At 43.9% G+C, this 23,782-nt stretch overlaps 1 protein-coding gene across 1 annotated transcript in view; it reads right to left on the bottom strand.

The window, feature by feature from the left end:
- Nucleotides 1-23,782, bottom strand: part of LOC124548628 (delta-1-pyrroline-5-carboxylate synthase) — a 201,280-nt gene that overhangs the window by 92,552 nt on the left and 84,946 nt on the right. The window contains exon 6 of the mRNA XM_047125184.1: nucleotides 11,907-12,122. Within this exon, the coding sequence (XP_046981140.1) occupies nucleotides 11,907-12,122 (216 nt within the window). The remainder of the gene's footprint in view (nucleotides 1-11,906; nucleotides 12,123-23,782) is intronic.

Here is a 23,782-nt window from a genome sequence, read left to right as displayed (position 1 = left end):
CCACTAACGCGGCAACAGCATGTACTTCTTCTTCAGAGACGCTAGGACGATCTGTCCGATGCATGTGTGCCACAGTTTGCCGACCTTCGTTAAAGGATTTTTACCCAAGGCGCCATTGTTCTGTACGGCAATGCCGATTCCCCGCACGCCTCTTGAAGACTTTGATGATACTGTCGTGCTGTACGTCCTCTGGCGCATTCAATCTTGATCCATCTCCGTTGTTCCTGTTTCAAAAACATAGTGACACCGTTACGTTAGACCGCTCGCTCAGAAGTGACTGTGTTCCCTTCGACGTGCGCACGCCGGTGACGTGGGATGGGCGAATCCATTTGCTGGGAGGTAAGGTAGGTATGGTCCACAAAGCATACTATCAGCGACAATGGTAGATTCCATTGCATAGTGTCTCTACAGCAGTGTTGCCACTATTTAAGTTCTAACTTACGTACAACCCTGTCTCATTCCCTTCCCAAACACTGCTTCCCTTTTATGCCCCTCAACTCTTATAACTGCCACTTGGTTTCTTTACAAAGTATAAACGGCCTTTCGTTCCCTCTGTTTGACTCCTGACACCTTCAGAATTTAAAGAGAGTATACCAGCCAATATTAGCAAAAGCTTTCTCTAAGTCTACAAATGCTAGAAACGCAGGTTTGTCTTTCCTTAATCTGCCTTCTAAGATAAGTCGTAATTTGTATTTACACTTCTAACAGGATTTGCCAAGTATCAGTTTCCAGCGCTGCCAAGTTCTATTTATTACGTAAACACTGCACGAGGTAAGTTCGTCATATGTGTCTTTTCAAGATTAAGATCTTGAGAAGCGCGGGAACATTCTACGTCGTCAACCAAATCTCTTAAACGATTATCAGCAGTGGCAGAGATTTTGTTGCGGAACATAGAATAACCATAAGTTTGAGAAATTTATTATAGAACTATGTGATAGAGAAGATTTTTAGAGAACAGCGAACCAAATGAAACAATAGATTTAGAAGCTTTCAGAAATTGATCGTGTCTTATTGTAACACATATGGCAATGCGAACGTTTTATTTGTCTTCCTTGGTTGAAAATGAGACTACCATTGGCAATAGCCCTCCTGCGAAACTGCATTAGAAATATTCTTAAACGTACTTATGCATTCTAGTGAATTTTATAAATCTCTCGAACATTTTAACCATCTGTAAATAGTAGAGGCCGGCAGGTAACTGTTCGTAGTATTACTCTTCATTGTAAAACACTTCTTTGAGGAGGGGAAAGAACTGGGCACCATCAGAGGTGCTGTCAGAACGTACCCTCTGCTATGCACCGTAAGTTGACTTGTGGAGTATTTATGTAGATGTAGATGAATCACATGAGGTTGAAGGCTATCACACTTGGCTTTTCCCTGTAAACAATGCTTAACAGTTTCTTGATCGTCTCCCCTGCCTCACGAAGGGACCCTACAGCTCACTCGAAAACCCCTGTAGTTACAGTCAGTTTCGTAGCCGTTAGAAATTAAAAGTTACGCAGAGGAGTCCGTTAGGTTCGAGATAATGGCAGCTCATTTTGAGTAAGTGTGTTAGTCGAATCAAATGCACTAGATACGAGACTGCCAGCCATTCTACGACTGAACTTACTAAAACTGGCAAAGCTATTATGCGTGGTTCTTTTTGGTAATAAAGTCGCAGTAGATAAATCTCCGCGTTTACCGCACGCACGTCGGAAAGACACTAATGCCCCATTAATCCTTTCTTTACATGTCAGTGCTTGTCTAACCACATCGGAGTCACGCTACGTTGCATATACGTTGCAGCAACGCCCTCAAACGAAAACTTCTTGATCCGATCTTAAAGATCGTGTCCACGTGGAGAGGTACCAGACATTTCCAATGTGTCCACGAATACAACAGGAATGGATTCCCCGATTTGTTGGTGTACTTACAGGTCACTGTTCAACGTGTCTTCCATGTAGTACTCGAAGGTCAGGGAAGGCGCCTTAAAAACAGCGGTCGCAAGAAGATCCAGGCGAAGGAGCGGGACTAGAGGTATGCGCCATGTAAATGACACTCGCATCAAAGCCCGACAGGAATTGTTGCCGATTACAAGTGCGGTGGAGCGGGTGGACAGCTGTGGTCTGTTGTGGGGTTGTGAACCACTGAGGGCTACGGCGGGACGAAGCCTCTCCGCCGTTTCTAGGTCCCCAGTTCGATACACAATACACAAGTCAAGATGTAAGGAGAGGTGTTTACGAAACAAACATTTTTTCTAGTTTATGCTTTTCAGACTACCCTCGTAGATGCAGACGCATCTGTAGAAGGAAACATTTCTGTGTATCATCTCAAAAATACAAATTTAAAAGATGCGCCTTGTTTCATTTTATGACACTAAGATTTGCATTAGCAAATTTTGAAATAATGAGGTATAACAATCTAAAAAATTAATTTATGATTCAGCACAATATAACTTTCAATCTATTGTCGCCTTTCGACAGCACATAAACGATATTAATGATGTTCCTTACCATTTCTGCCATCACACTGCCACGTAAATTCACGTAAGCAATGGTACCCGACACAACATTATTTATTGATTTATTCATATTTACCTGATCAGTAACAACTTTTGACGCGAATTTGCGTTCAGGAACTTATTCAGGATATTTTTGTGACCTTTAGTTATCCACACCATCCTGACATTTTACAAATCGTCCCTGAAACCCATTTTTCTGGTACTAACACCTTACACGTTACTATTACTTGCCAAAGGCGCCTATGCCCTGGGGCAAGGGGGACAGCTGTCAGGGATAGAATAGAATATAGTGTCGTCAAATGTTTTATTTTTAGAAAATGACTTAAACGTCGGTAATATGCCGGTTTTTAACGGAGTCAGAGCTGTAATGTTTTTATGTCTACTTACAAGTCTCCATTTGTCTTCCTGGTCTAGCCACCTCCTACCCCTCTATAAACTATCGTATGGACACTCTTGGTACTAACAGCCATGGTTTTGGCGCTTATCACTGTGTACATGTGCACATCTTAATAAACTTGTCGTTAGTGAGAATCTGAAATTAGAGATAGAGCTGCAGTTTCTCTGTTTATTGTGGGGCTAATATGAATAAAGCATACCACGTACCATGCAATAACTATGTTTCGCATCGAGTGTACCCGCCATTGTTAACAATCGGGCTCGTTAAATTAGAGTGCATGCAGAAGTTTATGGGCAGTCGTTCTTTCCCGGCACCATTCTGGAATGGAATAGACAAGGGAGACGGGGCAATCCTAACGGTACCAGAGGTTACGCTTCTTCGCCCAAGACCTTAGTAACTAGCAGAGTATACAGGGTAGGAGGAATGGTCAGTATTCATGGATGTGACAGGAACGATCATTCGATGCACGAAAGTCTAGCCGCGCGGGATTAGCCGAGCGGTCTTAGGCGCTGCAGTCATAGACTGTGCGGCTGGTCCCGGCGGAATTTCGAGCCCTCCCTCCCTCGGGCATGGGTGTGTGTGTATGTCGTTAGGATAATCTAGGTTAAGTAGTGTGTAAGCATAGGGACTGATGACCTTAGCAGTTAAGTCCCATAAGATTTCACACACATTTGAACATTTTTGAACAAAAGTCTAGTAAACATTGGCTCTAAAATCCGTTCCATAAGATTTATGAGCACTTCATCTTCGATATTATGAAACATATCTCCTCTACCGTAAACTCGTTGCTTTCCACATTATGTGAGAAGGTAGTCTGGACCAATCCAAGAAGAACAATTTCCCAGTATATTTGGCCTCTGAAGTGCATAACCTAAGAGCTGTAAGTACTTCTTCTGTAGAAGAGATGTGTTTCCAGTAGAGATGATGAACATGTGTTCATAGCTCATGCATTTTAAAACCCATGTTTATTATACTTTTTTATTTCGAATGATCGTTCCTTTCATACCCCTGAATATTGAACATTCCTCCTGGGACATTCTGCAGATGTAGATGTAGATAACTGAAGCGAGATAATATCGCATAGTGCCCTTGTAGCGCAACACATGGCTTTCGGAGGACTGAAATTTGTCGCCGCACTGATGTAGGACACCTCTTGCAGGGAGGACGTATCACAAAATAAAAAATGCTGTATTTCTTCTCGCAAGGTAAACAGCGGTTTAAAGTATATTTATTTGGAGAAACCATAAATGGGAAAATAGCGAGTATTTTATGTTGATTAGATTTAGAAACGCCTCGCCGTACTCATGCAGGTAAATCCGTACGAATTTCTATCTACGCGGTATGTTGGAACAGGCCACCGGGACGCAAGCGGCCCACAGCCCTTGTGCGGCCCTTTTTGTGATTACGCAATGGGTGAAAGGGACGTAGGGGGGGGGGGGGGGGGGGAGGGGGAGCTGCGGAAAAGCGGTTGGTGGCAGAAGGGGGAGGGGGTGGTGCGCTGCGAACTGTTCATAACACTCTGTTTACAAGCGAAACAAGCGACTGTCGGGCCGGCTCCGGTACACAGTTGTTTTAAACACACAAACTGGCAGTTTAGTTACGCGGTTCAAGCAGAAAATGCGGCTCTTTTCCTCCTCGAATGTTCACACCGCACTGTTATTTCCAATCCATTTGAGATTTGCAGAACTGCTGAGTGTCAGACGAAGCACTGGAGGAGTGTTTCAGTGAATATAGCGTCTCTTCGTATTTCAGGTCTGTGCGTTCCTGTGAAGAATGTTAATTACGGTTAGGTTCACTTCGACACGAAGTTCCTGAAGCACCGTAATCATCGGTGTCTACATTCTGCCACAAAGCGTTATAGTACGCAACAGATTTGTATGTGATACTAAAGCGAGAAAGGAGATAACTTTTACTTAGAACTATTCTAGGAGCAACAATCCGCCCCTTGATGTAAATCATGGGCAGAGAGTTTCTGCGTATACTTACTTCACTGAAGAGCCAAAAAAACTGGTACACCTGACTAACGTCGTGTAGGGGCCTCGCGAGCACGCAGAAGTACCGCAACACGACGTGACATGCACTCGACTACCGTCTGAAGTAGTGCTGGAGGGAAGTGAAAATTTGGAAATTTGTGATAAGTTCCAATGGGACCAAACTGCTTAGATCATCGGTCCTAAGGCTTACACACTACTTAATCTAACTTAAACTAGCTTACGCTAGCTTAAACATCTATGCCAGAGGGAGGGCTCGAACCTCCGACGGGGAGGGCCACTGGAACCGTAGCAACGTGCTTCAGACCGCGCGGCTATCGAGGGCGGCGGATGGAACTGATACCATGAATCCTACAGGGAAAAATCGTTAAAGGTACGAGGGAGTAGAGATCTCTTCTGAACAGCACTTTGCGAGGTATCCATGATCAATAATGTTCGTGCCTAGGGTTTCTGGTGGGCAGCGGAAGTGTTTAAACTCAGGAGCCACTCTGTAGTAGTTCTGTGTGGGGTGTCGCAGTGTCCTACTGGAATTACCCAAGTCCGTCGGAATGCGCTATGGACATGAAAGGATGCAGGTGATCAGACAGGATGCTTACGTACGTGTGACCTGTCAGAGTCGTATGTAAACGTATCAGGGGTCTCATATCACTCCAGCTTCGCACGCCCCACATTATTACTGGCGCTCCGTATTCTGCCTGTTTACTTACCTTTTCATTTGAATACGCACGCCTATACCGATTTCTCTGACGCTTCAGTGTATATGGTACCTTAATATGCACACTCATAAGTGTGTGTGCGCCTCAGCCTTCTCAGAAACACGTCAAAACCTTCATGATCTAACGTTTTCTGCAGGGTCATAATTAAGCGGAGTATATCTGTCAATAGGAAGAAGTCATTTTCATCCATTTGTCCACACTTCAACACCTAACCTGCTGCCCAGGGGAACACAAGCATTAATGACTGCTTTTGCCGCACATACTTAGAGGTAATAACCTACCTAAAACTTAATACCTGTAATTGATATGACTATTAGTCTGTAAATCACGTAAATACTCATGTTGTCGAGTACACTGTCCTCGGCCACCAATAGAAACATCTGCACTTCTTCTGTTCTGCTCGTTGCAAGTTTCCTCCTTACCTTTGGGGTAGTGTTATACTCACCCTACCCCCCTCCCCCTTTCAGTTAAAAGATTTTCGAATTCATTGAAATGTCTGTCTTGTTGGACATCGTCTGTCAAGATACCTTCGTGCGGGATACTCAACTGTTCTTTTCACGTTCAATCTGCATTCTCCGTAAAGAAGCAGTGTATCTAGTTTCTCCTGGTTTCTGAGAGCCCTTTGTTTTTTCAAACTTACAACTACATTTACTCAGTGTTTCTTTTATACCGGTGTAGCAGTAGTTCTTATCCGACGTGATTCCTTGTGTAGACGTCTTACTGCCTGTTCACAATTCTCAATATACCAAGGGTGATCTTCCCGTCTTTGTCATGGAATTTGATTTTGAGCAGTTTTGATGAACTTTTTTGAGTTGTTCCCAGTTTTGTGCTTCTGTTTTGTCGAGTTCGTTTGCTAATAACAAGGGTCTTTAAATGTAGTTTCACTCTGGTTAGGTAGTGGTCTGGCTCGGTAGTTCTCGAATAGTTAAAATTTCCTTGTGATATGGATACGAGATTGCGGTATTCTTACTGGCAGATCGTCATGTTTATTATTTTGAGGTTTCTTTTTCTTAAAATGAATTGACATAATTTTGAGGTTGAAATTTCTACACAGTTCTACAACGTTCAAATCTCCGGTATTTTCAGGCTCAACAACGGTGTTACGTACGTCATTCACCGCTCAACTGATGTCTCATATCCACAACAGGTTTCTTTGCATCCCATTCCGTTGAGTTTGTGATCTGGTGAGAGAGGTTTTTACTTGGTGTTGTGCTTGTGGTCTCTGTTCGCACTCTACCAGTGGACGGTAGAAATCATTCACTTCAGTATAGAATGCAGGCTGCATGTACATTTCATTTTTAGTGTGTTGCTGTTGACCATGGTGAATGTCACGTTTGCGGAAGACTCCGACATGATATTACTGTACGGCGCAACTAGCTGCAATGGGACGGCTGCTTATCAGTTGTACACGGAACGTTTTCCGCATCACCAGACACCTGCACACTCCCTTTTTGCCATGGTGCACTAGGGGCTTCGGAGACAGGTACATTCACCACCAGTACGCCCTAGTTTGAAATGGCTGTACTCCATGAAGTGCAAGAGGACTTGACATCTAGTACCAGGAACATAGCAGGTAGACTGACAGTTGATCACAAAACTGCCCGGTTTGTTACGCTTGAGCAGTAGATACACCTAGCACCTCCAGAAGGCTGCCACAGGATTTTACGTCAAAAGCCAACTTCTGCAAGTGGTTCTAGCACTGTTGTGTGGACGAATCCGACTTCTCACAGAGGAGTCTTTTCGCAGATGAAGGTAAGTTGCCAGCCGGGGTGGCCGAGCGGTTCTAGGCGCTACATTCTGGAACCTCGTGACCGCTACGGTCGCAGGTTCGAATCCTGCCTCGAGCATGGATGTGTGTGATGTCCTTAGGTTAGTTAGGTTTAATTAGTTCTACGTTCTAGGGGACTGATGACCTCAGAAGTTAAGTCCCATAGTGCTCAGAGCCATTTGAACCATTTCTGAAGGCAAGTTCATCAGGCAAGGTGTTCTCAATTCCCACAACAGTCATGTGTGGGCTGATGAAAACTCAAATGCCGCCCGCCTTCAGGGTTTCAGAAGGGATATGGTATAATGACATTTTTGTCCTCGGGGAAAATGAAGAAGAATTAGAGGATCCGTTGAATGGAACGAACAGTCTAATGAGTACAGAATATGGATTGAGAGTAGATCGAAAAAAGACGAAAGTAGCCACAAGTAGCATGAGTGAGAATACGGAGAAACTTTAGCATCAGAATTGGTGATTACGAAGTAGATGAAGTTGATGAAATCTGCTGCTTAGACAGCAACATAATCCATGACAGACGGAGGAAGAAGGATATAAAAAGCAGACTAACACTGGAAAAAGGGCATTCCTGTCCATGGGAAGTCAACTAGTATTAAAAACAGACGTGAATTTAAGGAAGAAATTTCTGAGAATGTACTTTTGGAGTACAGAATTTTACAGTAGTGAAGCAAGGACTATGGGGAAACCGGAACAGAAAAGAATGGAACAGTTGAGATGTGGTGCTACAGACGAATGTTGAAAATAAGCCGGACTGAAAAGGTAAGGAATGAGGACGTTCTCTACAGAATCATCAAGGAAAGAAATATGTGGAAAACTTTGACAAGAGGAAATGACAGGACGATAGGACATCTGTTAAGATAGCTCTGAGCACTATGGGACTTAACTTCTGAGGTCATCAGTCCCCTCGAACTTAGAACTAATTAAACCTAACTAAGCTAAGGACATCACACACATCCATGCCCGAGGCAGGATTCGAACCTGCTACCGTAGCGGTCGCGCAGTTACAGACTGTAGCGCCTAGAAACGCTCGGCCACTCCAGCCGGCCATCTGTTAAGACATCAGGGAATAACCTCCATGGTACTAGAGAGCTGTAGAGAGTAAAACTGTAGAAGAAGACAGAGATTGGAATACTTCCAGGATATAACTGAGGATTTAGGTCGCAAGTGCTGCTCTGAAATGAAAAGATTGGTACAAGAAAGGAATTCGTGGTGGACCGCATCAAACCAGTCAGAAGACTGATGAAAAAGGAACAGGATGGGTCTGAATTTTTGGGCAGCATTCCAAATGGATGTGTGATTGGGCCATACCTTCTTCCACGACATCTCATGGGTGCCGCATGCTTGTGACTCATTGAAGGCGTTTTGCATGGGCTCTTGGATTGCATACTGAATGGGCTGTTGGAAAAAGTGCCACTACATGTGCGTTGAAACATGTGGATTCAGAACGATGGTACACTACCTAATTTTTCACTTGCGGTCTTAGGTCATCTGGGCCAACGATTTGCGCAACAGTGGATACGTCGTGGTGGCCCCATTTCTTAGCGTACACGTTCTCCCGACTTGAACTCTCTACACTACTATATGTCTGGGTCACACTAAATCCTTGTTTTACGCCGCTACGGTCGCAGGTTCGAATCCTGCCTCGGGCATGGATGTTTGTGATGTCCTTAGGTTAGTTAGGTTTAACTAGTTCTAAGTTCTAGGGGACTTATGACCTCAGCAGTTGAGTCCCATAGTGCTCAGAGCCATTTTTGAACCTTGTTTTACGAGACCCCTGTGGCATCCGAGGAAAGCCTACTGGCGCCGGTTATGTCTCTGGAAGACGGTGGAGAACCAGTGACTGGTGATCGTCTGTACCAGGGCATGGTACGGTGGTGCTGTATCTGTGTTGATGTCGGTGGTGATTACATCGAGGCCTATGTGTAAGTGGACCTAGACGATGAGCAACAGGACTCAGAGACCAACGAGTATTGTGATACTTTGCATGCAGCGAGAAAAAAGGTTCGTTTCCAGACAAGAGCGCCTATGCTAAACCTTCTTAGTCCCCACTACAAGTCCTCAAAATCTATAAAGGGAATTTAGTTACATCCTGTACATCAGATGACGCAGTCAAACACCCAGAAGAATTATCCATTAAATATCAGGCATGCAGCCGCGCAAATAAAATTTCCTCTACTGATATTTCGGCCGCGATCGTCCGGCCATCCTCAGAGCGAGTCACAAGACTGACGACAAGGTGCCAAGCGCGGCTTTATATGTCCCACCGCGGCGGTACTGCGCACGAGTCACAGATGCTGGTCGGTGGCAGAGACATATGCTTCGATGCAAAACCTAAAAAGCAGGTATGTAATGGGGAAGAAGATAGTAATTTCTTCAGATCTAGTGCGTATTTGCCTTATGTGGGTGCTCTTTCTTCAAAGATACGGCGTATTCTTGAGAAACACTGTGTTAAGGTGATCTTCCGGCCCCCCACGAAGATTGCAGCTTTACTCGGCTCTGTGAAGGACGATTTACTGCTTCGTAAAGCGGGTGTGTATCAGATTCCTTGCGGAAATTGTGAGCAGTCATACATAGGTCAAACAACACGCACCGTTCATGAGAGGCGTGTGGAGCATCGAAGATACACCCGCTTATTACAACCAGACAACTCAGCTGTGGCCGAACAGTGTATTGATACGGGTCATTCCATGAATTACAGTGATGTGAAGATTTTAACATCCACCTCTTCTTTTTGGGAATCTGTATTCAAGGAAGCTATAGAAATTCCATTAGCCAACAGTTTAATAAACAGAGAGATTGGTTTTAATTTGGACAAAGCATGGAGTCCGGCTCTTGGAGTAATTAAACTGCAGAGAAGTCGTCATCGTGTCACCGCCGCCGATCATACATCGATAAGCGAATCGGCTGTCTGTACGCCTTCGCCACAGGCGGCGCATGTGTAAGCGTATGTCTCTGCCACCGATCAGCATCTGAGACTCGCATGCGCAGTACCGCCGCGGTGGAGCATATAAGGCCGCGCTTGGCACCTTGTCGTCGTCCCCCACGCTGAAATACCTTGGCCTCACCCTCGACCGACACCTCACCTGGACCCCTCATCTCCAGACCATCCAGCAGAAAGCCCATTCCCGCCTCCGCCTTCTGAAACTCATGTCTGGCCAGACATGGGGATTGCATCCTTCTACCATCTTCCACACCTACAAATCCCTCAACCGTCCTATTCTCTGCTATGCCAGCGTTGCCTGGATCTCCGCCCACACCAGCTTTTACAAGGCCCTCCAAATCCTAGAACGCCATGCGCTCCACCTTGCCTTTGGTATCCGCCTTCCTTCCCCCACACGGCTCCTGTATGACCTGATCCCCTTCTCCCACCTCCTCCTGTTCCTCCAACATCTCCGCATCCTTTACATTGTCTGCAGGCTTGATCCCCCCACCCTCTGGTTTCCTCCTTCCTCTCCATCCCCCACCCATTGACGCGCCTCTATCGCTGTATCCCTCCCTCTCTCCACCTCCACACCATCCATCTCCTTCATCAGGGCAATTTCCAACGCCTCCCCCTCTCGGAATACGAACTTCGCCATGACATCTACCCTTCCTTCCAACTATAACCTGGCCTTGTTCCCCCCCCCCCCCCCCCTCCCCAGGTCCCCCTTTTTCCTCTTCCCTCCTTCTCCCAGAGCGGATTTTACTCCTTCCCCCCCACCCCTGAGACCCTGCACCCCATACTTGCCTCTTTCCTTCCCACATCCCTCCCTACCTGGCCCTCCTCAGCGCGCCCCCCTCTCATCGCCCCCATCTCTTTCCCCTCCCTCCCTTCTTCTGGCCTCCCTCATCTCCTTGCACCTGGCAGATCCTCTGTTTTGATCATCATCAGTGTGCCACATCAGTCTTGTGTTTAGTGCTGTTTCTCCTGTGCATCAAGAGGTGTGATTTTAATTGTGTACTGCCTTGAGGGTCGCTGTCAGTGTTTGTTATGTGCTACGCCATCCGTCAATACCTTTTATGCTTCAATCATACTGTGCCTTGTGTTCTTTTAATTGTCGCAGTGTGTGGCTTTTTGTGTGTGCTACTTTTAAACAGTTTTTTATCTCCATTTTACAGTCACCCCTTTTTTATATCTATGTTCACCATATTCTCTCCTTTGTTATTTTTAAATGTCTTCTATTGTTTATTCTATGTCTTTCGGCTGAAGAGCAGCGCATATGCTGCTGCCAGCCCGCCCCAATGGGGAATTGAAATACAATAAAGAAAAAAAAAACTTGTTGTCAGTCTTGTGATTCGCTCTGAGGATGGCCGGACGAAATACCAATAGAGGAAATTTTATTTGCGCGGCTGCATTCCCGAAATTTAATGGATTATTCCTTACGCCGCGAGAAGTTAAAAATGCACACCCAGAAGAATTATTTGAAACCCCATACATCGGCGGGTAAGTCAATTTCTATGAGACGAATAAAGCTGAACGTAGCAAGAATAATCCTGTGGCATAGAAGTGAGAAGGCGCGGAAGCAGAGCAGTGGGGTACCTTGGAGTCCATGCCGCCGGTGCCGACGCTGGACTTCTTGCCGAAGCGGATGGTCTCCTCGAGGCCGGGCGTGTACGTGGAGATGAGGCGGGCGCCCTCCTGGCCCGGCGGCGCCGTGTACATGCCGTCCACGTCCGACATCAGGATCAGCAGGTCCGCCTGCACCTCGGCCGCCAACATCGCCGCCAGGCTGTCGTTGTCCTTGATGCTGATCACCTGCAACATACGCCGCGGCCTCGCCTCACTACTTCACAACAGTCTGCGCCTTTTCCGCCTCTAACATCTGGGATATGTGTAGGCAATTTCGTGCTAAGTGACTGCTACGCGCCCTTTTCAAAATGCACAACTTAGTGTAAATAGCAAAACCTAATAGAGAGAGTCGACAAAGAGTATCTGTGGCTGCAACCTGGGTGGCGCACTCAGAGTGATTATCCTAAGCTCTGACGTCGACAAGTGTATCACTTTCAGAATTTTTCTGATATTACTGAAATCTAATGTACATAATCTAAAAGTAACACTAGCAGTTCGTAAGCCCATTCTATTTAACACACATGCTTAAAGCTTTGAAAACAAATTTTCTACAGTTGAAAAAATGTGGAGAAGAGCAAAGCGGTACAGTACGTGAAATGGTCTTCCACATTATAAATTGTACCATCAAAACTTTTTCAGCTATAGCAAAAAATACAGTAATTTATTTGGTTTGACAGACAATCATTTTAATTTGTAATACATTAGCAAAACATTTGAGTTCTTCATATGTGTTTATTATCTAAACTATTAGGCTACTTTTGGAATTACGCTAAACGCCTTCAACATTTCCATTCCGACTTGCAACTAAATACATCAGTCTAATCTAAAAGCCTAGATATTACAGTTACGAACAACTTAAATGGGAAGGAACACATAGAAAATGTTGTGGGGAGGGCTAACCAAAGATTGCGTTTTATTGGCAGGACACTTAGAAAATGTAACAGACCTACTAAGGAGACTGTCTACACTACACTTATCCGTCCACTTTTAGAACACTGCTGCGCGGTGTGGGATCCTTACCAGATAGGACTGACGGAGAACATCGAAAACGTTCAAAGAAAGGAAGCACGCTTTGCATTATCGCGAAACATGGGAGAGAGTGTCACAGAAATCATACAGAATTTGGGCTGGACATCATTAAAAGACCTACATAGGGAGAAACGATAACCACGATAAAATAAGGGAAATCAGAGGTGGTATGGAAAGATATAGGTGTTAATTCTTTCAGCGCGCTATACGAGATTGGAATAATAGAGAATTGTGAAGAAGGTTCGGTGAACCCTCTGTAAGGCACTTAAATGTGATTTGCAGAGTATCCATGTAGATGTAGATGTAGAACCAGCTTGAAGACTTAGCATCACTTTTGTTTCTTCGAGTTTTAGTTTTGTTAGATCCACTTTTGTTTTTCTCAGATTCTTTGTCATGGAGCATCCTTTTGTAAGGACGACAAGTGATCTCTACAACAGATGACGTTAATCCACCCCCTATTCTAGAGTTTGGATAGGGGATGATGCTTGTGGTGTACTGACAGGCTCCTACTACAGATATGTTTTGTGGGAGTTGGATTCAGGAGTGCACAATTTACATTTGTTTGTCTTGATTTTCGTGGGAGTTACTGACTTGGCTGCTCACTCATTTCTTCTTCCTCTTTTCTAGCCTGTGATTATGGATTGGATTCAGTCGCCTCGAAGTCTGAAAATGTGTGGATTCAGTGGTCAGGTTCCAGTTTGGCTATAGCCTGTGAGTGGTACGTGGGGGCTGGCAAAGAATGATCTCTAGCTGCCATTTCACCATGCAGGACATGGCGTAGAGAGGCAACAGAAAGAGTCCCGAGCAATTAAATCGCTACATCCGAATGGAAACAGAATTCGTTTTAGTGAGAATACTCTACGGCACTGGTTCCTTATTTAGCTTTCATTCTTGGAAATATTTTGCTCAGCGCGAAGTTCCAAACGACTGTAAAAAAGCGCAGGTGACTCCTGTACATCAGAAGAGTGAAAGAACGGAGCCTCAGACCTATATCCTTAACACCAATTTGCTCCAGAATTCTTGAACGCATTCTGAGTTCCATTATAGTAAGTTTCCTTGAGACGGAAAAGTTTATGTCCAAAGATTAGCATGGGTTTAGAAAGCATCGCTCGTGCGAAACTCAGCCTGCCCTTTTCTCATATGATATCCTGCGAACTACGAATGAAGGGCAACAAGCAGATTAAATATCCAAAAATTTTCGGAAAGCTTTCGACACGGTACCCCACTGCAGCCGTTGACGAATGTCCGAAGATACGCATTATGCTCCCAGGTATGTGAGTTTCTCGGAGACTTCTTATGTAATGTAACCCAATTCGTTGTCCTCGGCGGTGAGTGTTCGTTAGAAACAAGGGTTCTGTCAGTAGTGCCCCAGGAAGTGTGGCAGGATCGTCCCAGTCACTATATACATAAATTCTCCGACGGACATGGTGAGCAGCAATCAGCAGGTGTTTGCTGATGACGCTCTTCTGTGCGAGAAGGTGTCATCGTTGAGTGACTGTTGAAGGATGCAAGGTGACGTACAAAATTCTAGTTGGTGTGATGAACGGCAGCTTGCTCTAATCGTAGAAAAGTGTTACGCCGACGCTTTCGACATGGGTCCGAGTCTCTCTCGGGCTCTTGCCTACAACCATAGTCTTCATACCTTGTGAATTCTTCGTCATCCAATGATATAATTTTTCAATGCATTCAGTGGCGTATGTAGATACTGTCTGCAAAATTTGAGGCTAATAGAGTCAGTGCAAAAATGATAATAAATTAAAACACCAAGCTTGTGAGACTCGACTCCGTCTCGAAAACATTAATGCAGATGAATAGGAAAATGATGTTGTAATGTTCTAATACAGCATTAGTGCTGTGCTGCTTGGCACAATCACATAGATTAAATATCTAGGTGTAACGCTGCAAATCAATACGAAATTGGGCGAGTATGTAAGTAAGCACGCTAGTAGGGAAGGCAAATTCAGTTTACTGGGAGAAAGTGCAACTCGTCTGTAAAGGATATCGCGAATAGAACAGTAGTACGACCAATTTTTGAATGTTACTCGAGCGTTTCTGATCCCACCAGGTGCGATTAAAGGAAAACGTCGAGACAATCAGAGACGTGCTGCTAGAATTGTTACCCTTAGGTACGATCAACAAGCGACTGTTAAGGAGATGCTTCGTGAAGTCAAATGGGAATGGCTGGAGGGAAGACGACGTTCTTTTCGCGAAACACATTTAGAAAATTTAGAGAAACGGTATTTGAAGGTGACTGCAGAACGATTGTTCCCCGGCGAAGTGGGCTTCGCGTAAGGATCAGGAAGATAAGAGAAATTAGAGGTCGCACAGAGACATGTAGACAGCTGTTTTTCATTCTCTCCATCTGCTAGTGGAACAAGAAAGGAAGTCACTAGTAGTGGTACATAGTACCATCCACCATGCAGAATTAAGTGGCTTGCGGATTATGTTTGTAGACGTACATAAAAGGTTATTTAAAATTTTTCTGAGCTGTATTATCACTGAATAAGTATTGTTATTTGCTACATACATTATAAATAAACTTTGCGCATCTATAAGCGTATAGTTACCTTACTTCACAAACAAATATTTACTTCCTCCGTACGGAAAATACATCTACATCTACATCTACGTGATTACTCTGCTATTGACAATAAAGTGCCTGGCAGAGGGTTCAATGAACCACCTTCAAGCTGTCTCTCTACCGTTCCACTCTCGAACGGCATGCAGGAAAAACGAGCACTTAAATTTTTCTGTGCGAGCCCTGATTTCTCTTACTTTATCGTGATGATAATTTCTCACTATGTAGGTGGGTGCCAACAGAATGTTTTTGCAATTGGAGGAGAGAACTGGTGACTGAAATTTCATGAGAACATCCCGTCGCAACGAAAAACACCTTTGTTTTAATGATTGCCACTCCAATTCACGTATCATGTCTGTGACAGTATCTCCCCTATTTCGCGATAGTACAAAACGAGCTGCCCTTCTTTGTACTTTCTCGATGTCATCTGTCAGTCCCACCCGATGCAGATCCCACACCGCAGAGAAATACTCCAGAATAGGGCGGACAAGCGTGGTTTAAGCAGTCTCTTCAGTAGATCTATTGCACCTTCTAAGTGCTCTGCCAGTGAATCGCAGTATTGGTTTGCTCTACCCACAATATTATCTGTGTGATCGTTCCAATTTAGGTTATTTGTGATTGTAATCCCTAAGTATTTAACTGAATTTACAGCCTTCAGATTTGTGTGACTTATCGCATAATCGAAATTTAGCTGATTTCTTTTAGTACTCATGTGAATAACTTCACACTTTTATTTATTTAGGGTCAATTGCCACTTTTCGCACCATACAGATATCTTATCTAAATCATATTGCAAGTCCAGAATGAGATTTTCACTCTGGCAGATTAAAAATGTGTGCCGGACCGAGACTCGAACTCGGGACCTTGGCCTTTCGCGGGCAAGTGCTCTACCAACTGAGCTACCCAAGCACGACTCACCCCCGTCCTCACAACTTTACTTCCTACCTTCCAAACTTTACAGAAGCTCTCCTGCGAACCATGCAGGACTAGCACTCCTGAAAGAAAGAATATTGGGGAGACATGGCTTAGCCACAGCCTAGGGGATGTTTCCAGAATGAGATTTTCACTCTGCAGCGGAGCGTGCGCTAATATGAAACTTCCTGGCAGATTAAAACTGTGTGCCAGACCGAGACTTGAACTCGGGACCTTTGCCTTTCGCGGGCAAGTGCTCTACCAACTGAGGTCCCGAGTTCGAGTCTCGGTCCGGCACACAGTTTTAATCTGCCAGGAAGTTTCATATTGCAAGTCGTTTTGATCATCTGATGACCTTGCAAGACAGTAAATGACAGCATCATCTGCAAACAATCTAAGACGGCTACTCAGATTGTCTCCTATGTCGTTAATATAGGTCAGGAACAATAGAAGGCCTGTAACACTTCCTTGGGGAACGCCGGATATTACTTCTGTTTTACTCGATGACTTTCCGTCTATTACTACGAACTGTGACCTTCCTGATAGGAAATCACGAATCCAGTTGCACAACTGAATCCATTTCACGCCAAAATTTTCAGTGGAGTGTCGAAGTGGTCACGTAAAACTAGATGGAACTTAACATACATTCTGTCCAACATGCAGCATTAGCAGACTGATAGTTTGCCTAGTACGTTAGGGATGTTATTTAGAAGGTGACAGGACTTGAAATACTCAGCTTTAAAATGCTGCTGTTTATTAATGTGTAGAAGTGGGGATGAACGTGTCATCGACACGTGGTGTCAAGGTTTCATGTTGGTTGTGGAACTTTGATTTTATAGCGGTACAGTGCCGAGAGCTGTTCGGAAGTTTGGGATTAAGGCTGATACTGAATTTTGACAGTAGTCGCGTGGATGACAGGTGGTGTGTTCGTTGCCTTCTCGTCGAAGAGTGCGCTCGTGCAACAGTGGCTTTTGGGTCGAAGTAGAGAGGGGGGGGGGGGGGGGGCAGGAGTTGCACCTGAGGCTGGGGCGATCGATCATGCCAGGTGTTGGCGCCCCATGGAGTGATTAATAGCCAGCCGCCGGCGTCCGTGACGTCTGACGGCGCCCAGTTATCAAAAGACGCGGCGCGCCGGCACGCCGAGCAGGGAGCCGCGCGGCGCGGTGTGTACGGCTCTCTCCTTGGAGCCACCGTCCCCGAGCTGAAGCTGCCGCATTACTCTCTGCCACCCTCCGTGCAACGACTGAGTTCCTTCGCCCCTCTCCAGCGACCGTTTCTCCCCCTAAAACTAGGTGGCCTTCACCTATAATCCGATTAAAATTACTTCATCCGTTATAGCTGGTCTCGCATCAAAGCGCTCAACGTCAAGCCCGAAACGTTCACCGTTGCCAAACTGCCACAACAATTAGTTCACTTCCAATTCTTCGTCCGGATTGCTTTCTTCATGTGTTTTGATCTCGAATCCTGGGTCTGGCCCTTTTATTTCTTCTTTCATCACACACACACACGCACACACACACACGCACACACACACATGGTGCTAATGAAATGCACATGTTTCGCACGTAGCATTAATCAAACACTACTGGATCCTTTCACCCAAGACGCAATTCAGTGTCGTTAATACAGTAATTATAATCACAGAGATCTTCTTACATTAGATAAGCATCACACGACATTGCGTGAAGCTGGAGTTTTGAAGGCCGTCAATAAATCGTTGGTACTGGGACAGTAGAGTCGTAAATATAACCAATTTTTGCAGTGTAATGGCATAGCGAAGTGGCTAGTGTATAAACCTGACGTGTAGAAGGTTAAGTTTCGAATCTCGTCAAATGCAGTAAAACTTTTTATTTTTCTAAATCTAATCAAAAGACTTTATCATTTTTATTCAATTAATTGATTCAAATGTATTTCTTATTTCTAATACTTTGCTGCGTGATTTTCACCATCGAATTGACTTTTTTAATTGCTCTTATTGTTCTTCCCATCATTCTTTTTCTGGTTGAGATGTGTTTGTGTCGCCTATAGCCTTCATCCAAGTGCCAACCAGGACTCCTCATCGGTTGGTAACGCGGCATTCCCTGTAGCCAGTGTGAGGATAGTTTCAAGTAACCAATGACAGCGATAATTGACAGTTTGCTTTTACCGGTCAAACTGAAATTGTGCTGCGGAAGATGGCTATGCAGACAAACCTACGAAATCTGTATCCACCATAGTGCAATAATTCGAACCATCGTTAGGTTTCTTTTTTTTCTTTTTTAGACGTATGTTCCTTATTTCTTGTACTTTACAAGCAGGATACCATTTTGTCAAATGAAAATAGCCTATCACACGACAGTGGCATCTATTAAACTGCATGCATGTATCCACTAACCGCGCAGCGGTTTGTGAAAGTGTGTAAAGGGTTGTCTCTAGTTGTGCATATTGCGTTTACAGTGCAATTTCAAAATTCACTTCATTGCAGTAACGTGTGGATGAATTATGGAAGTAATCACACAAATGGTTGAGCGTTCACAACTCAACATCACACTCTTTATTTGTATTATGGATTTTACTTCAGTAATACGACACTTTTAGGTGTACGAACAAGTATGGCTAACGAACGGAACACGTTAAGATCGCAATTTTTCTTTCCTGTCGCAAGGAGCATCTGTAAGTTTAAACTATTTGCTGGTTCCCTGTATGCCTCGCAGGCTGCTAGGCGGGTTGTTGGTGGTCTTCAGTCCTGAGACTGGTTTGATGCAGCTCTCCATGCTACTCTATCTTGTGCAAGCTTCTTCATCTCCCAGTACCTACTGCAACCTACATCCTTCTGAATCTGCTTAGTGTATTCATCTCTTGGTCTCCCTCTACGATTTTTACCCTCCACGCTGCCCTCCAATACTAAACTGGTGATCCCTTGATGCCTCAGAACGTGTCCTACCAACCGATCCCTTCTTCTAGTCAAGTTGTGCCACAAACTTCTCTTCTCCCCAATCCTATTCAATAGTTCCTCATTAGTTATGTGATCTACCCATCTAATCTTCAGCATTCTTCTATAGCACCACATTTCGAAAGCTTCTATTCTCTTCTTGTCCAAACTATTTATCGTCCATGTTTCACTTCCATACATGGCTACACTCCATACAAATACTTTCAGAAACGACTTCCTGACACATAAACCTATACTCGGGTATAAAGTTTAAACTCGTGTTGAATGTTTCATTACTGGGTGTTGTGTGATGTCCTTAGGTTAGTTAGATTTAAGTAGTTCTAGGGGGACTGATGACCATAGATGTTAAGTCCCATAGTGCTCAGAGCCATTTGAACCATTTGAATGTTTCATCGTTCTATGCCCTCCTCTAAAAATAAATTTTAGTAACAAAGCCGGCCGCGGTGGCCGTACGGTTCTAGGCGCTTCAGTCCGGAACCGCGGGACTGCTACGGTCGCAGGTTCGAATCCTGCCTCGGGCATGGATGTGTGTGATGTCATTAGGTTGGTTAGTGTTAAGTAGTTCTAAGTTATAGGGGACTGATGACCTAAGACGTTAAGTCCCATAGTGCTCAGAGCCATCTGAACGATTTAGTAACAAACCTGCGGCTGTGGTTAAGTCGAACTCTCGATGTATCCGTTCTCCCAAGAACTTGAGGATCTGTAGTACTTGGGAACCGAGAAAAACATGACGAAATTCTTAGTTTACAGGTGAGGAACTCACGGTGTGCGCAATTCCTGTAGCACGTGTTCGAGTCTCGTACCGGCAAATAGTTTTAACTTGCCTTTAACGCGTCTGAGCGTGTAGTTATCATGACGAAATGTTGGTGGGATGAGTGGAGGTCCGTACTTACACAGAGAGATTTATAGTTATCGAGGACCTTGGTTACATCGGTTGCAACGTCTAATATTTTGCGTCGCACATACCTGTAATACATACGGTAACTTTAAAAACAAACTTTCACACGGGATATATAATGTACCCCAAAAATGATAAGCTATTTGTAAATATCAACCACCTTTTTATAACACCCAGCGAGTTGGTGTTTAGTAAATCACATTTCCCGTGGTCTGATAGTGACCTATTCAAGGTGTTCGTCTGAAGTGAATCAGGAAATCCACGAAAAATCGAAACGAAACATCACCCCAAGTGAATTCGGATCTGTTAAAACAGTGCGGTCTCGCTCGGTTGTTCAGTATCGGCTGCCTGGGAGGTAAAAAGAATAATGTTACGTATAGCAAGGGCAACACAGTAGTCAGAGAAGATCACAACTGAGGGACATTGTGAAATGACTAACGGCAATGTCGATTGTTACTTTGGATGACAGACTGATGGTGAAGAAATTTCTCTCAACCTAAAAGGTTCATATTTGGACCCACTGAACTTATAAATGACAAACCAAAGAAATTTGAACTGTTAGAGGCGGAGTACAGCCAAAATTATTTTGTTAGCTTTGCATCTGCATGGATACTGGTGAGAAGTGCTAACTACAGATTATTGGTACAACAAAACAGGGGATCCTGGGATGCCCACAGCCACTGATGTGCATGTATTAGTAACCATCATTAATGTAGGAGTGCCTCAAATCATTTAGTTCTTGGTAATCGGGAATTAGAGACATTGGGATAGCATTTCTGCAGATAATGTTTTTGATGACAAATAACGAGGTAGTCTCCATCCCCCGGCGGCCTTCTGTTTTCAGCTCACTTTTTGTTCTTGTGTGACATGTGTTGCGTTCTACAGGTATCCTTTATGTGTTGACGTGCCATCGTTGCACTGGAATGGAATGAGGTGGCCAGCCTGCGACCGAGTTGTCCATTGTGTTGTGACACATTGTCTTTCCGAATGGCCACGTCCTGGAAACGAAATATCCAGCCTATCTCGTTGTTCTCCTCCGCTGGTCTTTCGCTGCTTCTGAGCCGACTGCGCCGCAACGTATCATGACACGCATTTTGGAGAGCCTCCTTTTAGTTCTGATTTTATGCGATATACGAACATGTGCATGCTGTCACTCATTTTCTAAATTCGCCTTTGAGATTCACCACTAGACGTTTACTGTAGACGATAAATGAAAAAAACCTTAATCATTTAAGGATTATATGTATCATTAGGGAACACATATTATTCAGAGACATTCAGTAACCTATGATTTAAATCATAACTAGTTGTGATGAAGTTATTATCCTAGTGTAGAGGATCATTTGGTGATGACTAAAAGATCTGAAGATAGTCGCATAGGCTGAAACCATTCATCTTGTAAGTGACCCTTCGCTCCTTAACTTGTGATACCTCCTAAGTGCAACTATCCAACTTTTCAGGGGGAGAAAAAACCTTATAAGTATCTTTTTAAGGGCCTAAATTGAAACTGAGTGATTTTTTTTACAAACTGAGAGATATTAAGAAGTAAAATTATAATTAGTACGGTAGGACTGATACTATTTATTTGTAATACTTTTTGTTTTGAACAAGAATCTGTCTAATATACAGATTTACAAGGTACCAGTTCGAAATAGAATTTACCGCAGAAATTTTCATTTGTGACTTATGAGGTATCATTAGAACGATGCATGCCGTTTTTCTGTAGTTTTTGATACTAATAACACAAAATAATAATAGAGATGTGATTGACGAGGTATCACATTTTAAGGTGTGGCTTGTAACTATTACCCCTAACAAACTAATAGTACTCAGTAGCTTCCACTTTGTTTAGTTAATGTTTTTTAGGTTTTTATTTTACCATCGTTTATTTGCTTCAATATCCATCCCTCCAGTCGTATGGGGACAGTCAGTACGCTAAATACTCGTAAACCTACGAGAAATAAATATGTGGGAAAATTTGTAACGGCAAAGTAAACTGTTTGTGTGTGAGGAATTCAGTAGCTTAGCCAGCAGACTGGACGCACAGTAAGGATATGTTTAGCAGCCACGTTCATAACGGAGGTGGTGCTCGTTCTCTCTGGAATTCAGTCACGAGACTGTTTGTTGGCAGGGAATGAAGTAGAACCGAATAGTAGACCAGATTGCATCACCTTTGAGAAAAATTTTGAATGACAAATTTTGCTAAAGTCACAGTTCAATGAGAGGTTATATACAGTAAAATAATTCTTTTAACAAAAAATTTAGGGTATTCGTTTACAGACTCAAACTGAGATGACGACTGGTTTCTCAGTATCTCAATTGCGTGAATATACCGTATTCTGTGTATGAATGAATTTTTCATGAAAGCACTTCTCTTTTAACAATATTTGCACATATCTCGCAAGAAATGATGAAATTCAAGTTGACTTGCTATAAACGTACTTGGGATTCGTCTGGTGGCGACGACAACGGGGTTAGCTATCTTCTATGGCCTCTTAGGCCAATGTTGTTTTTTGATACTGTTATCTCCAATGGCGTCCGTTTGGAGACTGCTTCTTTAGAAACCAAGTACGGTGTGACAAAGAGATGGATATGTGGCTCTGTCCAACTTTCAGTGAAAATGAGTATTGGTCTGGCAATAGACTACTGGAGTTCGCGCCTATATTCCTTGGAAGTCACACGATATAATCTCTGGAGTAGGGGGCAGTGCCTTATCCCTCGAAACTTGACTGATGTACTAACAAAATGTCGAAATGAAATGCGGGCGTCTTCAGCTTTATCACTCTCCATCAGTACGTGAGACACTGTTGGAACAGTAAGACAATTCAACTGCTAGACCACTGTTCTCAAAAGAAGGATATCTGCTCCTATCTTCCCCGGACAAAGAGCTATAGTCTGTATCCTGACTTCAGAATCACTAAAAATCCAATTAAAGTAAGAAATAAGTTCTCTGCTATAGTGGTTATAAAGTGCTCTGTGCCATTAATTTGAATCTCGGTCACTACCGAGTAAGAAGTGATTATTGGAAATTTGTGGTCCTATGGGACCAAACTGCTGAGCTCATCGGTCCCTAGGCCTACACACTAATTAATCTAACTTAAAGTAACTTACGCTAAGGACAACAGACACACACACACACACACACACACACACACAGACACACCCATGCCCGAGGGAGGACTCTAACGTCCGACGGGGGGAGCCGCGCGAACCATTGCAAGTGATCATTTCTCAGAAGTGTTGCCGTGAGGGATTCGAATAGTTGAAAGTCCTCTCCAAATACCGTCAAAGAGATAAAAAAATTCAGAAGCACTTGTGAAAGGTAGGTATGATTAAGAAGTGTTATTCATAGATGTAATGATGCGTACACAAGATCGAAAGCGGATTATACAATATGGCCCACGTGCATAGCACATTTTCATTTGGTTATTACGAGGTTTATAGTATTTTAACACCAATGTAGCTTATAGGTAATTGTTCAACAGGTATTGCCATTA

This window comes from Schistocerca americana, chromosome 1 (genome assembly GCF_021461395.2).
Source record: "Schistocerca americana isolate TAMUIC-IGC-003095 chromosome 1, iqSchAmer2.1, whole genome shotgun sequence".
In the NCBI taxonomy this organism is placed as follows: domain Eukaryota; kingdom Metazoa; phylum Arthropoda; class Insecta; order Orthoptera; family Acrididae; genus Schistocerca; species Schistocerca americana.
The sequence above is the reverse complement of the archived record's forward strand: the minus strand, read 5'-3'. Positions and strand labels throughout refer to the sequence as shown.